The sequence below is a fragment of the Xenopus laevis genome, chromosome 8S (assembly GCF_017654675.1).
Source record: "Xenopus laevis strain J_2021 chromosome 8S, Xenopus_laevis_v10.1, whole genome shotgun sequence".
Taxonomy (NCBI): Eukaryota; Metazoa; Chordata; class Amphibia; order Anura; family Pipidae; genus Xenopus; species Xenopus laevis.
The window spans coordinates 57366239-57381836 of NC_054386.1; the positions used below are offsets into that span (position 1 = coordinate 57366239).

Below are 15598 nucleotides of genomic sequence, written 5' to 3' on the forward strand. Positions count from 1 at the left end.
CTTGTCCCGATCACGTGCCTGGGGAGGGGAACTGGCTGTGTCACTGATAAATGTCTTCTTGACTTCCTTCTTGTGATAGAACAGAGGCAAGCTCAGTCATACACAGCCACTCTCAGGATTAGGAAGGAGCAGGAGCATAGTGCATTGGATTATTTTTTCTCTGTCCAGCAGGGCACAATGAGCTCGGGGGACGTAGTGTGCACCGGCTGGCTCATTAAATCCCCCCCAGAGAAGAAGCTGAAGAGATACGTAAGTAGAATGCTGTGCAGGCATCTGTTTATGGACTGAATTCAGGCACAAGATATAAGATCTGGGCTTTATCTCTCAGTCAGCGATGTGTTTTCTTCAGCGATCTTTTCTTTCCCACGGCTTTCTCATGTCCTCACTAGCTTACTATTAGCAGCATCATGGTCATGTCCTCTGTACAGGAGTCAGTCCCACTAAGTGAATAAATGGCTTTGCTCAATTTCATTCTTTTCTCCATAAATCTGAAAGGCATAATAATTGGGAAATTTTTATGGGTTAAGTAGTTTTCTTGATATATCTTCTGTTTTATGAGCTCTTCTTCCTCAATCTATTAAGCGCTTACTGGGCTGCAGTCTGATATACACAATATTACAAGTTTTGGTATGCTTACAGTATATACACAGAACTCCTGAAGCTTAAACTATGGCAACAGTTTGTCTCTTTTACAAGCACAAAAAGGGACTGTAACTTATTAAAAAAAACAATAAATTAAGCCCTTTTCTAAAATATCATGCTTTAAATGTGATGCGTTAGTAGCATGGAGGGTGATGGGAGTTGTAGTGCAAAAACATCTGGAGGGCTGCATAACTGGGCCACCTAGTGCTTGATGTGGGCAAATAGGCAAGTGCAGGAGAGGACCTACAAAGAAACATCATTTTTATATTTCCTATCATTTTCATCAGACATCCGACCAGGTTATTCCCCTGTTTTAAGTCACCCCTAGCACTGGATGCAACATAGTAATGTCCTTCATCTTATGAGCTGGGATGGCAGCGAGGATGATAGGAGGATGGAAGAAAGAATGTGCACTTTGCTCTTCTCCCCCTGTAGTGTTCACTGGTCTTTCTTTTCTAGAAAAAAGCAGGGTGTGTGTTTTAAGGCATATGAAGCTGCATCCGCACTGGGAGAGACATTCCAGCCCAAAAAACTGGGGGGCTATTATTTGTTCACACGAGCTGAGACATACTGGTATTTTTAATTTGATGGGAATTGTGTGGGGTGGGAATTAGAACACTGTCTAATTCACCAGTGACAAACCCACAGCACATGGATATTCCCAGTGTTTCTTCCCCCTGTTCCACTGCCTGAGAATGGCAGGCTTTTTACTTTTTCCTAAAAAATTCAAAGGGGAAGTTCACTTTTGCCATTTATATTTCATTTTCTTTGCCTTTTAACACGTTTTGAAACAGTTTACATTTAATCTGTTCTCAGGTTGCTAGGGTAGGGTCCCTCTTAATGGCTAACTGTGGTTCAAAAACTTTTATACTTCCTCACTCCCAATGTGCCTCTATTTCCAAAGTTCATTGGAAAAGTTTGTTCCTCCCCCCCCCCATTCTTTGCAGAGTGCCATTATTTCTTTGCTGTTTATGCATTAAATTGAGGAACAAGGCCACCGAGCTCATCATTTTACCCTTTATCACTGAGTACCAATCCCCAGTGACTCATGGCCATTTACATGTCTCATGAATCTGAAGTGGGCAAACAATCTACCACTAATTATATGGTTTAGACATGGAGTGTCAGATCATTAAAATTACATGTTTGCTTTCAGTTCACTAGTAGAATTATTGTATAATTTCTGGTTTGTGGATCAGGATCTGCAATATAACAGAGTAACTGAATAACTGACATGTTTTTTGATAGGTTCCATATATATTTTCATGCTAAATAAGAGCGTTCATTACACTTTATATTACATGTTGTATCTTTATCTTCTTTTTACTTCCTGCAAATCATCAGAGAGCTATATTTGCTTTTCTAAAATCTTTGGTGGTTTGTTTGTTGTTTAATATAATTACGATGCCAAACCAGCTGTAGCACTCTACTGCACTTTCTCTTTGACAAGTAAACAGTGTATGGCGTAATCTGTTGTCTCATCAACCTTTGGGAGGAGCTTTTCTTAAAGGGGATGTAATTCAAAATAAGAAAAACCTGCTTGATAAAAATAAAATGTCACTCTGAGCAACATTCCAGTATAAAATTATAAGTATAATAGTCATACCTGTCCCTTTCTACTGTCTTTCTTGGTTGGTACAAAGAAACAGAACCATATTGATTAACAGATGTGGAAAGAAGCATGCATGTCTGACTTCTGTTACTTTGTTTCAAGAGACTGCTGTAGAGACCAGGATTTTGATATAGACCATCGTTATGCTAACCATGCACCATTATATTAAGCTATCATGTCAACTGATGGAGTCAGTAGTCCAGCATATTTTCTAATTTCAATGTTTTTTATTGGGCAATTTTTAAATTTTACAACACAGACTTTGCATAAAAGTCAATATATATATAATGTATATAGCCTTGTTTACTTAAATGCTTAATAACATGTAGCACACCCTTGAGTGTACTTTTGCTGTGGATTAGAGCTATGTGTGACCAGGCTAACACTGCTATTAATGTGCCCCCGACCCCCAGTGTACCCAGGCAACTCCCTGCAACTCCCGGTACCTGGTGTGGATAAATGCAGCAGTAGATTCAGCCAGACAAGTCCTTTGCAGTAAATTATAACTGGTTTATTAACAGAGCACCGGCAAGATCATGGGTTACAGTACTTTGATGTTCACTGGCAGTTATAGAGTAGCCTCCAACAACAATATTCCCTCCAGGGGGGTAGAAGATGCAACAGACGGAGTAGAAATCAATATAGATCAGTAACAATAGACTTTGGAAATAGTTACCACTCTCACTGGCACTATCCTTATGGTTGAACACTAAGGCATGGGTTTCTCAGCCTGGGGTCTTGTATCTTGGCACCGGACTTGATCCTCACCTCACCCACTGTATTCAGCCTGGGATCTTGGGTCTTGGTATCCTATCTGGTCCTCAACTCACCCACTGTAGTCCCTGCACTAGTGGTTCAAATACCACGGGGTCCTAACCCCACTATTTCTCCTCGTTGGAGCCACATCTGCTCACTAGCTACCCTGTGCTGACTTTCACTCCTAGAGCGACTATTACTGTATTACTATCACTATCTTACACTTAACTAACTTTCCCGGCAGGCCTGGACCTGTAGTACCTCTCAGTGAGGCAAAGTCCCAGGACAGACCCAGACCTCATGGTGCTAAACCCTTTTATATTATCAAACAGTGCCATCTAGTGGACAATCCCCAGGTACTAGTGTGGACCCCACCAGGGACATAGCTGCCTAACTTAACTAAAGAACCCTTAGGTGTCCAAATACTAAAGAGGAATGCCTGAGATAAATACACCCAAATCTCAGGGTCTCTACATTCTCCCCCCACTTAGAAACGTCAACGTCCTCGTTGACAAACTAAACAGTTACTCTCAAGTGCACAATAAATCACATTGTAAATAACATTTACTATTTGTACATCACGCTTCAACAGCCTCTCCAGCCTCTCCAGAGGACTGCCCATGGTACAATGGATCCTGTAAACAAAAATATTGCAAACATGCATTTTTCCTGAGCACTGTATCAATACTTTAATGCAACCTCATACTGGGTCCACGGCCGTGGCCCTAAATCCTATTACCTCGGGATTAACCCTACTATTACCAACACTGTACTTAAATCAGGTATTCACATTTCTTTTATTTATGCACTTAGGAGGGAAAAAGGGAATTGGGATTTTAGGACAAGTGTCCCTTAACTATTTACAGTCTCTGGGTTGTTTGCCAAAGTCCTCCTTCCAGGTGGGTGCGATTCACCCCGAGAGTGGCTAAAATAAAGAACCCACTACAGAGTCCAACATGGTTTCAGTCATGCTGCAGGTCAAACCTGAGTCTCTGTTCTTTATGTGTCCTGACTCCAGGGGAAGCCTCCTCAACTTGAAGAGTCTCAAACCAGAGATAAATAAAAATAAAACTCCATTCCTTGAAGTCACTTGGGAAAAAAATAGAAATGCAACAAAAGACCTCCAGTGGTCAACTTTAACTTTTTTACTGGGGGTGGTTACTTCACCCTGCCCCCCACAACAGAAAACAGCACCCTCCTGGGTGTGACTCCTAGCACGCGGCTACAATGATAAGTCCCACAGATGCCGGTTTAGATCATGTAGGTGAACCGCATCTTAGTGTCCTCGTAGCTAATGTAGTATTTTGGGTGCGGCTTCTCCACAGTGCCCCCTTCTGGAAGTGGAACATCCACGCTGAAATAACGCGGCGCAGGGTTTTTCTTTCCAAAGCTGTGGACAGCATGGCGCAAAATGGTGTGTCCCCACCACCACTCATTCTCCAGGGACCGCACAAAGCTCCAGGCAGCTGCACGCCTGGCTTGATCAGGGTGGGAGAGAGTATTTCCAATTGTCTTTTCTTTCGCCACAATCTCCTCCACCACCCACTCATCTAGATTTTCCTCCACCTGCTCGTAAACCCACAGCGGTGCGTAGGGCATATAATACCCCCATTTCCTGTACACACGGAAGTTTATGACCCGCTGTACCCGGGAAACCCTGCAGAAGATCTCAGGATTGGCTCGGCCGGGTACTACCCAGAAGTGCTTCTCTTCAGCCCGGGTAATTTTCTTAGGGGCCCAGAAACTATGGGGCAATTTGAACAAAGGCCGGTCGGTGGCTCCATCATCTTCCGCCTCATCCACTGTTCCCTCCTTGCCACTTGACGCACCCTGAGTGACCCCTCTGCTTGGCATATCTGCTCCCTTGCGGGCCCATCCCTCTTTGCTGCTAGCCTCGGGGTATGGGGGGGGTCCTTCCCTCACGGGTGGCTCTTGGGGACCCCGGCTGGGGATATTAACACTTACCCCCTCTGGGCGGTTGGAGCGGCGGGAAGGTGGCCGTCGTTCCTCGCGGGTGGCATCCTCCGCTTCCTGGGAACCTCTGGAATGGATCTCCTGCTTAGGCCCTTCCTCCGGTTTGCTTTTCAATGGCACCATGACGCTCTCCGCAGCCGCGGGCAGAACTGGTGCCGTTTCAGGTGGGACGGAGGCCTCCGTCACTGCATGAACATGCGGGGTGCTGCCCTCCAGGGGGGTCTCTTCCTCTGGACGGTCGGTGATCGTCAGGAGGGCGGTTTCTCACTGCCAGCTCTCGGTGAGGGTTAGCCGCCTCTGGATCTGTCGATTCGGACTGACTTGCACCCTCCGTAAAGTAGCGCTCCTCATTGGCCATGAGGGCGATCAGTCCTAGAACAGCCTGGGGTGATCCTTGAACCTTGTCATCCACATAAGGTCCGATCCAGCACCTTTGCTGGCAATGTGGACATCGACCCCTAACATCATGGAAGGCTGGGTAAGCTTCATGTCGACATCGGCCGCAGACGGGGACCATCACTGAAACACCCGAGTCGCTCACCTTTTGAGCAAACACTCCACCCCAGGTATAGCGGCGGCTCGTGTCTTTCAGCACGCCAATCGACAGCATTGCTGAGGTAGATCGGAAGCTACCCTGATCACTGTCAGACATACTGGACCCTTCTGACACTCGTTGAAGTTTCAACTGCAAGGCTCGCTGCACACGTCTTCTCCTCTGGCCAGCTACTCTCGCACTCATTCGCAAAATGGCCGCCATGACGTCAGTCTAACAGGGGCTCCTCCCTGCTCCCTTTTGGCGCCGAATTCTGCACGTCAGATTGGCTAATACCCCACCTCCTGGTGTCAGAGGAGGTTGGGCTAAACAGGGTGGTACTGCAGACAATTAGGGCCACGTCACTCACACTTGTTTCGTGCCTTTCTCTGGCGCCAATTTACACGATCCTGATTGGTTCTCCCCACCAATCTGGAAAGGTGGGCACACAACTTTCCAGTCAGCCCTCTCCTTCAGGCAACAGTAAATTTAGGGCGGTCGGAACTCAGGCTGCAAGCTGCGCTAGGCCAAGATGCCTTTTTCCTCTCTGGTCCGGCACTGCAGCGCCTGTCACACTTTTCTCTCACAGCAATGAGTTCAATAAAGATATCCCGGACGAGCCCCCAAATGTAGCACACCCTTGAGTGTACTTTTGCTGTGGATTAGAGCTATGTGTGACCAGGCTAACACTGCTATTAATGTGCCCCCGACCCCCAGTGTACCCAGGCAACTCCCTGCAACTCCCGGTACCTGGTGTGGATAAATGCAGCAGTAGATTCAGCCAGACAAGTCCTTTGCAGTAAATTATAACTGGTTTATTAACAGAGCACCGGCAAGATCATGGGTTACAGTACTTTGATGTTCACTGGCAGTTATAGAGTAGCCTCCAACAACAATATTCCCTCCAGGGGGGTAGAAGATGCAACAGACGGAGTAGAAATCAATATAGATCAGTAACAATAGACTTTGGAAATAGTTACCACTCTCACTGGCACTATCCTTATGGTTGAACACTAAGGCATGGGTTTCTCAGCCTGGGGTCTTGTATCTTGGCACCGGACTTGATCCTCACCTCACCCACTGTATTCAGCCTGGGATCTTGGGTCTTGGTATCCTATCTGGTCCTCAACTCACCCACTGTAGTCCCTGCACTAGTGGTTCAAATACCACGGGGTCCTAACCCCACTATTTCTCCTCGTTGGAGCCACATCTGCTCACTAGCTACCCTGTGCTGACTTTCACTCCTAGAGCGACTATTACTGTATTACTATCACTATCTTACACTTAACTAACTTTCCCGGCAGGCCTGGACCTGTAGTACCTCTCAGTGAGGCAAAGTCCCAGGACAGACCCAGACCTCATGGTGCTAAACCCTTTTATATTATCAAACAGTGCCATCTAGTGGACAATCCCCAGGTACTAGTGTGGACCCCACCAGGGACATAGCTGCCTAACTTAACTAAAGAACCCTTAGGTGTCCAAATACTAAAGAGGAATGCCTGAGATAAATACACCCAAATCTCAGGGTCTCTACAAACATATACGGCATTTTAAGATAACATAGTTAAAGACACAGTATTTCTTGTATAAAGAAAGAAACTAGGCCTAGGTTTATATAAAGCAAATTGTCTCCTTGCAGGCCTTTTCGAACCATAAAAACTAAGAAGTCCAAGTAGAATATAATAATCAAAAATAAAACATTGTAATAGTCTTTAAGCTAAAGTATCATCTCAGAATACATTTTACTCTATTTCCGGTATCACCTTCTTTGTATCAATCCTTATATAAAGTATTCCAGAGAAATAAATTTAAGTTTTAAGTGAACCAGAGCTTTTTCTTATACTTATTTTGTGAATTACCCAAAGTGACATACAATACAAAAAAAAAAAGGACTACATCTACAACTAAACTACACTAAAACTACACTTAATTGGCTGTAAACCATCTTTGTTGCATTAGTAACTTATAACACAACCATTGTGAGAAAGTATCTTCTTCTTTCTAGCAGTATCATCCAGAGTCGGCGAATATACATGCATACATATGTAAGAGGATAGTAGATAGAACAACTAACCAATTAAATCTATGAATAATTTTGTTTCAGGATAAACCAATGACCACATTCTAATTTTAGCCATAAATGAATCTAGAGATCCAATTTTTGTTGCCCACGCCTTTTCTGCAGAAAGATTAAATTCTACCCTTTTTATTATCTCCTCAATTTTTGGGATATAATTCAGTTTCCAATTTTCTGCTAATAGGATTCTAGTGGAGACATAAACATGGTTATGAATAAATCTTTCTCTTGGTGGTAAGTCAATGACTTTCAGGTGTAACAAAGCCATGTGAGGAGGAATATGAGATAGGTTAACTGGAAGTCTTTTTAGTATGTTCTCCACTTCCTTCCACATGTCCTGAATCTTAGGACACTCCCAAAACACATGTTCCAGTGTTCCTTCCATACCACAGTCTCTCCAGCATAGTGGGGAAGCACTGGGGTCAAACCTGGTGATCTTGTCTGGGGTCATATACCACCTCCATAACATTTTAAGCAGATTCTCATGGTGAGAGACACAGCGGGACGACCTTTTTAATGTCCTCATAGCAAGTTCCCAATCCTCTTGTGTTATATCTTCTTTAAGATATTCCTGCCATCTATCTAATTGCTTATGGGGTATTCCTTTTTGATTATTTAGTAATGTTCGGTAAAAGAGAGCAGTACCTTTCAGGTGTGAATTCTCAGGTGATAATAACTTTTTTATCTGAGGGGGAAGTTTAATTGATATAGGATTGTGCGTTTTAAAGTATTTTTGGATTTTGTTGTATTTATGTACATCTGAACTAGGTAGACCATATTGCCGAACAAGTTCATCAAAAGGCCTAAGCTCCGAGTCCTGGAATAATTTATCAACTGAGCTAAGTCCCAGTTCAGTCCAGTTATCTAAAGAGACTTTTTTCATTACATACATTAAGTTATTTAAAGGAACCGAGACTTCAGATGCCAGTGGTTCATCTGAGCACTTCTTAACTAATTCTTGCCATGTTTTTATAGTATTAGCTATTACTGTATTTGAAACTTTAGTATTAGTCTTCCATGTTAGTTTTGTTTCTAGTAGATTCTTATAAGGAACACTAGGGTTGTGTCTCTGCTCCAACTCAATCCACTGTTTGCTCAACTCACCTGTCCAAATCCCTCTGGACTGTTCCAGGACTGTAGCTTTGTAATATAGTTCTAGGTTTGGTACTCCAAAACCCAGATTAGAGGCATGTAGTGTCAGAACTTTGTAAGAAAACCTAGGGGCCTTGTTAAAAAGAACAAATTTTATAAGTAAATTTTGTAATGGGGGAAAAAATCTTGGGGGTACTTTGATGGGGAGATTCCTAAATAGATATAATAATTTGGGGAGGATCATCATTTTGAACGCTGCCACTCTTCCCAACCACGAAAATTCCATCTTTGTAAGTGCTTCCAACTGTGTTTTCAACCTAGAGATCCACGGTTCAAAATTTTCCTTGTATATTTGTGATATGGAGGGGGTAATGTATATGCCTAAATATTTAATTGATTTTTCTGACCAGGAATAAGAACATATATTTTTAAGGGAGGTAATTGTTTTTGAGTCTAGATTACAAGGTAAAACCATTGTTTTATTTTTGTTTAATTTATAGTAAGATATTTTGGAGAAATTATTAAATTCTAATTCTAAATTTGGGAGTGATATTGTGGGATTTTGTAAATATAATAGAATATCATCGGCGTATAAGCCTAATTTAACTTCCAGATCACCAAGCTTAACTCCATGTATCAGGTTATTATCCCTGATTCTCTGTGCTAAAGGTTCCAATGTCAATATAAAAATCAGAGGGGACAAGGGGCAATCTTGGCGTGTGCCATTCGTAATTGTAAAGGGACTGGATAAAGAACCTGAAGATAGTACCCTAGCTGATGGTTCAGTATATAGTGCCATTATGGCCTTATGCAGGTAACCAGAACACCCAAATTTTCGTAAGACAGTAGACAAATATGTCCAATTGACCCTGTCAAATGCCTTCTCTGCGTCCAAAGAGACAAACAGAGAAGGCCCTCGACTGAGGCCTAATTCATGCAAAAGTGCTAGCACCTTTCTAGTAGCATCACTAGTCATCCTACCTTTAACGAATCCTACTTGATCAATATTTACTAATTGGGGAATTAATGGGGCTAGTCTGTTGGCTATGATTTTGGCGTATATTTTAAGATCTGTGTTCAATAGGGAGATGGGCCGGTAACTGCTTGGATCACTTAAGTCTTTGTCTTCTTTGGGATTACCGAGATAATTGCTGACAGAGATTCTTGGGGAAATTTACCTACTTTAACAACTTCGTTGAACATCTCTATTAACGGTTTGATTAATATGCTTCTATGTTTGATGTAGTAATCATTCAAAAATCCATCTATACCTGGGGCCTTGTCTCTCTTCAAAGTCTTAATTGCTACTTCTACCTCATTTTTCTGAAAGGGGATATTGATTTGCTTTTGTTCAAAGTCATCTAGGAATGGTAGTGTTATATTTTCTAGATAACTATCTATCTCTTTTTGGGTGGGTTGATGGGTATCTGGCTGTTGTTTCAAGTTGTATAAGGACTCATAATAATTTGCCAGTGCATTCACTATCTCTGTTGGGTGGTGTACCACTTGACCAGATCTAGGGTGTTTAAGTTTATAGATTCTGTAAGCTATCCTGTGGCCCTTTATCTTACGTGCCATAATTTTGCCTGCTTTGTCTCTATCAACATACCAGTTTTCTTTTAGTATGGATTGCCACTTATCATATTGTTGGAACATTAATTCACTAAGTTCTTTTCTCTTCTCTTCTAGTTGTGGGATCATAGATGTTTTTTTGTTAGTGTATACTTCCTTTTCTAATGTCTTAATCTCCTCTAGAATTCCATCTGTTTTTTCTTTTTTCTTTTTTTTAAGGATAGAGCTTTGCTGTATAAAGACTCCTCTAACAAATGCCTTATGGGCATTCCAAAGTGTGGTTTTGGATATTGCATTAGTATCATTTAGGCTAAAGTATTCCTCTATTTTCTCTTTTATTATTGGGGCTGAGTGCTCAGAGTGAAGTGTCATTTTGTTCATTTTCCACATATAGGTTGGTGGTGGGGAACCCTGAATTTGGATTTGTATTATCAAGGGTGAGTGGTCTGACCATGACCTGGTACCAATTTCAATATTGAATAATAAGGGGAGTGTAAACCTGTCCATTAAACAATAGTCAATTCTAGTGTAGGATCTATGCACCGACGAGTATAAGGTAAAATCTCTCTCTCCTGGGTGCATACATATCCAAGTGTCGTAGAGCTCGTATTTCAATAGAGTGGGTTGCAGGGAGGTCGGAGGTCTCTTTCTAATCGAGGAACAGTCAACAATGGGATCTGCTACTGAATTAAAATCACCAGCAATTATCAGATGACCTTTAGTTACCTTTTCAATTTGTCTTAATTTTTTATTTAGAAAGCTAACTTGGTTTCTATTTGGTGTATACAAATTTGCTATAGTATATTCTTGATTATCAATTTTGCCAATTAGAATTATCATTCTCCCATCGTTGCTGCTATACGTTTTTGTTATCTCAATACCTGAAGAATCCCCGACCGCCACACAAACTCCACTCCTTTTCTTTTTTGTTAGGTTAGAGTGAAAAATTTTTGAAAATTTGTGTAATCTGAATTTGGAGGCCCCCTCATCATTCAGATGAGTCTCCTGTAAACAAACCACATCAACTCCTTTTTCTTTAACAAGTTTGTGTATCAGGTACCTTTTTCTATGAGAGTTCACTCCTCTTACATTCAATGACAAAATTTTAAGTTTTCTAGACATATGTATAATGATAATACGCAAACTCTTTGCATTGACACATTACCGTATCTGGATGAAAACAACAACAGCAAGTTGGATTGTTCAAAACCTGTGAAAGTTCAGATTGTCCATTTCTCACATTCCCAAGGGAAAAAATGAAGGTTAAAACAAGAAACTTTTTAAGAAACCAAAGCAACAATAGCGTCAAGAAAGTTTTTGACTTCTCTGACACCACTAAGGATGCCATAAAACCCATATGCATCAAAGGGCCTAAAAGCGGCAAGGAAACTTCAAAAAACAAAGAAACCTTAAAGAAGTCTAAGAGACCTCAAAATTAGGAATCCAACAAAAATAACAAAAACAAGAAAAACTGATGACCTCTATAGGTCAGAGGTCAACACAAAACCAGATCACAGTCCACGGCCGTGGACTATGTATCCGAACAGTTCTCCTCTTCCTAAAGGTGTTACAAGGAAGAAAAGGAAGGAGAAAAGTTCTACGGGAGGGGAAAGTTTGTGGTACAACACTGAGAGTCCCTCAGTTCAAGTTCCTCCAGTTGCAGCAGAGGATTTTTGGCTTTCCTCAAGTTCAGGTGTGGTATCCATGGGCAGGTTGGATCTTCTATCTCTAGGGACAGTCACCTTCATTTTCCACTTTGCAATCTGTTCCATACCTTCCTGTGGGCTGTTGAACACGTATTTAATACCCTGTCTCGTCATCTTAAGCTTAGTTGGGAACCCCCATGAGTACTCCATCTTATAGGCTCTTAAAGTTGCAGTCACAGTGGAGAATTCCCTTCTGGCCTTGAGTGTGGTCTGAGAGAGGTCAGAGTAGAGAATCAAATCATCATATGGCTTAGGAAGTTTCTGTCCTCTCCTGGTGGTATCAAGGAAGGCCTCTTTGACATGATAAAAGTGCACTCTCATTATGACGTCCCGGGGTACATGCGGTTTAAGATAAGCAGGTTTAGGTAGCCTGTGGACCCTGTCCACGATCCTCTCAATGTCAGAGGTCGCAGGTAGAGTGGTCTTGAGCATGTCCCCAACATAGTTTCTCAGCTCATTTGTTGTTACGCTTTCTGGGACCCCCCTTATCTTGATATTGTTTCTCCTGTTTCTGTCCTCAGAATCTACCTGTTTTTCTTTCAGCCATTTCATGTCGTCTGCTATCTCATCATAGGAGTCCACTACCTCATTGTGTGCTGTAGTCACATCTCTCAGCTTGTTCTCTATGGCGGTGACTCTCTTATCAGTAGCCATGGTGACTGTGGCAAAAGTATCTGCCAGGGCTTTGAGGTCCGCTTGCCAAGCGCTTCTCAGGGACAACATAAGGTCCTTCATCAGGGCCAGGGTTAGCGGCTGGTCAGTTGCTGGGATGTCTTGTAAGGGGTCTGGGTGACTAACGTTTGGGGATGATTTGGTCACATCAGGGCCTACCTGAATCTCCGGAGCCTCAGTCCTCAGCCTGGATTTTGCGGGGCTCCTGGACGTCGGAGTGTCTGGAGAAGCAGTTCCAGCTTCATCATGCTTGTAGTTCTCTCCCTCAGGGGTCAAAACGCCAGGGTTTAGTGAAGAAAATCTATTCAGGCTCACAGGAATCTGTGATGCTGCAGATGTCTGTCCCCTGTCCTCATATCGGTGGCCATCTTGGATTTCTGGGGAGAAGGAATTCAAAAGCTTTCTAGGTCTGGGGCTTCTGTTTTTTCTCTTACTTTTCACTTTGTTCCAGTCCATGGTGTTCCTGAAGCAATCCCCTTCAATTTGGGTGCTGGATGGGTGCTGTGGAAGTCGCTGTGGGCCGCTGTGATCAGTGTCTCACACAGAGCAGAAGGATCAGGCAGCCATCTCACTCTGTAGCCACGCCCCTCAATCGTCCAGCATATTTTCAATGGACCATATGTTTGATCAATACAATTTTTTTGTGGCCATATTGAATTGATGGTTTCTATCCTGTAAGTGCACCCATGGGACTAGAGCTTGTAGAGATCAGGCCATAGGCAAAACAGCCTATGCAGGGGCTCAGTTATTATTAAAAGGAAAGGATCCATCATATCACTGTTCAGCTCCTGCTCAGAAACAATTCATGGAGAAGTAGAAGTTACAGTTTAACTACAGTTGGATGCAGCACTAATAAGTTGCTTTCTAAACTGATGCTGGTACCCCAGAAAAGCAGTTTGTTGTATTTACAGGTAAAAGTAGTTTGTCAACACTTTGGCAGCTCTGTTATTGAAGGACTGTTTCTCTTCACAAAGGTTACAGTCTATTATTTGTTTAAAACTGGCAATTTTTTGGACCACGTCCATTTTTGTGGCCACACCCCCAATTACCGTTTTCATTTTGCAAAGTTTCGCAGGTTATAAAAGTTTGAACATATTTCGGTGTTTTTTTTCAGTTATTACAGTTTTGTTAATGAAGATGAATTGCCCTTTAAGCTGTGAGTCTAACTTTTCACAAGGCCTGTTAGACCTGTTATCTTATATTGTTACAATTACTTATTTGCTTATCTAGATACATTTGGATAGTTACAGATGTATCATATCTTCTGTCGTGGCTGTTCTGGGCTCTCTGCCAAAAGCTAATTAAGTAAGAAACTTAGTATCTTTTTCTGCCTACGTATAACATACAAGCAAATATACAAATATAGGAACTTCCCAAACATATGATATTTCAGATAACATATACTCTTTGTTAACCACCTTACTCTTACTAACTTGGAGGGGCTTTCTGCACAATAGAAATAATAGAAGATAAATTAAGAATTAGCAATGAAAGACAAGCCTTAGACCTGAGGCACAGGGTGGTCAATGTCAGGAATTAGTAGCCATTTACCATGTATTTGACCTCTTATATTTGAGAAAGTAAATGCACAGCATTTCTATATGCAAGTGCAATACTGCATGAACTAGGATCGCCCTTTACCATTTTGCCTAGCAATTATCTGTAAAACCCCTGTAATGAAGGTGCATGTGCTGAGGAACATGCAGTAGTTAACAACAAAATACATTTTATGACCTTTCTTATCAGTGTGAGGAGAAGGAATTGATGCCAGACAACAGGAGATATATTACAAGTGTTCCATACCAACTAGCTTATCTGCCTCTCAGAGTCATATCTGGGATTAAGTGCATTTATATATATATATATATATATATATATATATATATATATATATATATATATATATATATATATATATATATATATATATATATACTTCCCTTCCTCCTGCAATATTAGTCTTCCTGTGCCCTGAATGATTCTTTTATTATATAGCATTGACATATTTACATAGCGATATGTACAAAGACTGTTCTCCGTTTTAATCAGTCTCTGTTTGAGAGGAGTTTGTAATACAAGGACTCTATCACAGGTCTTTCTTCGGTACCTGAAGGAAACTCACAAAGACACAAGGAGAACATACAGGCTCCTTTCAGACAATGCCAGTGTTGGAGGCAAATTGAGGACCCCTGCACTGCAATGCCTGCTATCCTTCAAGTCACCAAGTGAAAACTTCATGAACACTGCAGGGAACACGTCCAATAGCTGTAAGTCTATGTTTCAAGAAACAGTTCCAATCTGGCGACTGCCTACTGAGTTTCAAAACAGCCTGTTGAAGAAACATAGTCAGCCCATCAGTGGGGCTTACCTACTAAAGTCCTTTTTCCAGGTGGCCAAAAGCTGCTCTTTAGCATCTTGTTCCTCAGCAGAGCAAAAAAAAAAAAACTATGTTCTCATCAAGCAACATAAGCTAACCCATAACCAAAAACATCTGCGTTTCTTGCCAGATCAGATAAGCAGACCATTACCAAATCATCTAAGTGATGGGTGAAATCATTCTAAGCTGCTCCTATAGCCCTGAAGACACATAAGACATTATCATTTCACATCAGTTTCAATCGCTATAAACCTCTTAACATACAGGTATAGGAACTGTTATCTGGAAACCCATTATCCCGAAATTTCCAAATTACGTGACCATCTCCCAAGACTCCATTTTAAGAAAATAATTCTAATTTTCAAAAATGAGTTTTTACCTGTAATCATAAAACAGTACATTTTGCTTGACCCCAGCTACTATATAATTGATATAATTGATCCTTAATGGAAGCAAAACAATCCTATTGGGTTTGATTAATATTTAAATTATTTTTTAGTAGACTGAAGGTATGGAGATCCAAATTACAGAAAAATCACTTATCTGGATGTTGCCAGATCCCACAAATTCTGGATAACTGGTCCCA

General features: G+C 41.7%; 1 protein-coding gene across 2 annotated transcripts in view; it reads left to right on the top strand.

Moving 5' to 3' along the window:
- The first annotated feature begins 85 nt into the window (after positions 1-85).
- Positions 86-15598, top strand: part of gab3.S (GRB2 associated binding protein 3 S homeolog) — a 94025-nt gene continuing 78512 nt past the window's right edge. Inside the window, exons 1-2 of one of the 2 annotated variants that reach the window (XM_041575327.1) lie at positions 163-249; positions 14728-14902. Coding sequence is in view for 1 of the 2 variants with exons in the window: in XM_018232961.2 (XP_018088450.2) it covers positions 178-249 (72 nt within the window). In the remaining variant the exon portion in view is untranslated. Of the gene's footprint in view, positions 250-14727; positions 14903-15598 lie in introns of both variants that reach the window. The other variant, XM_018232961.2, reaches the window with a different exon arrangement.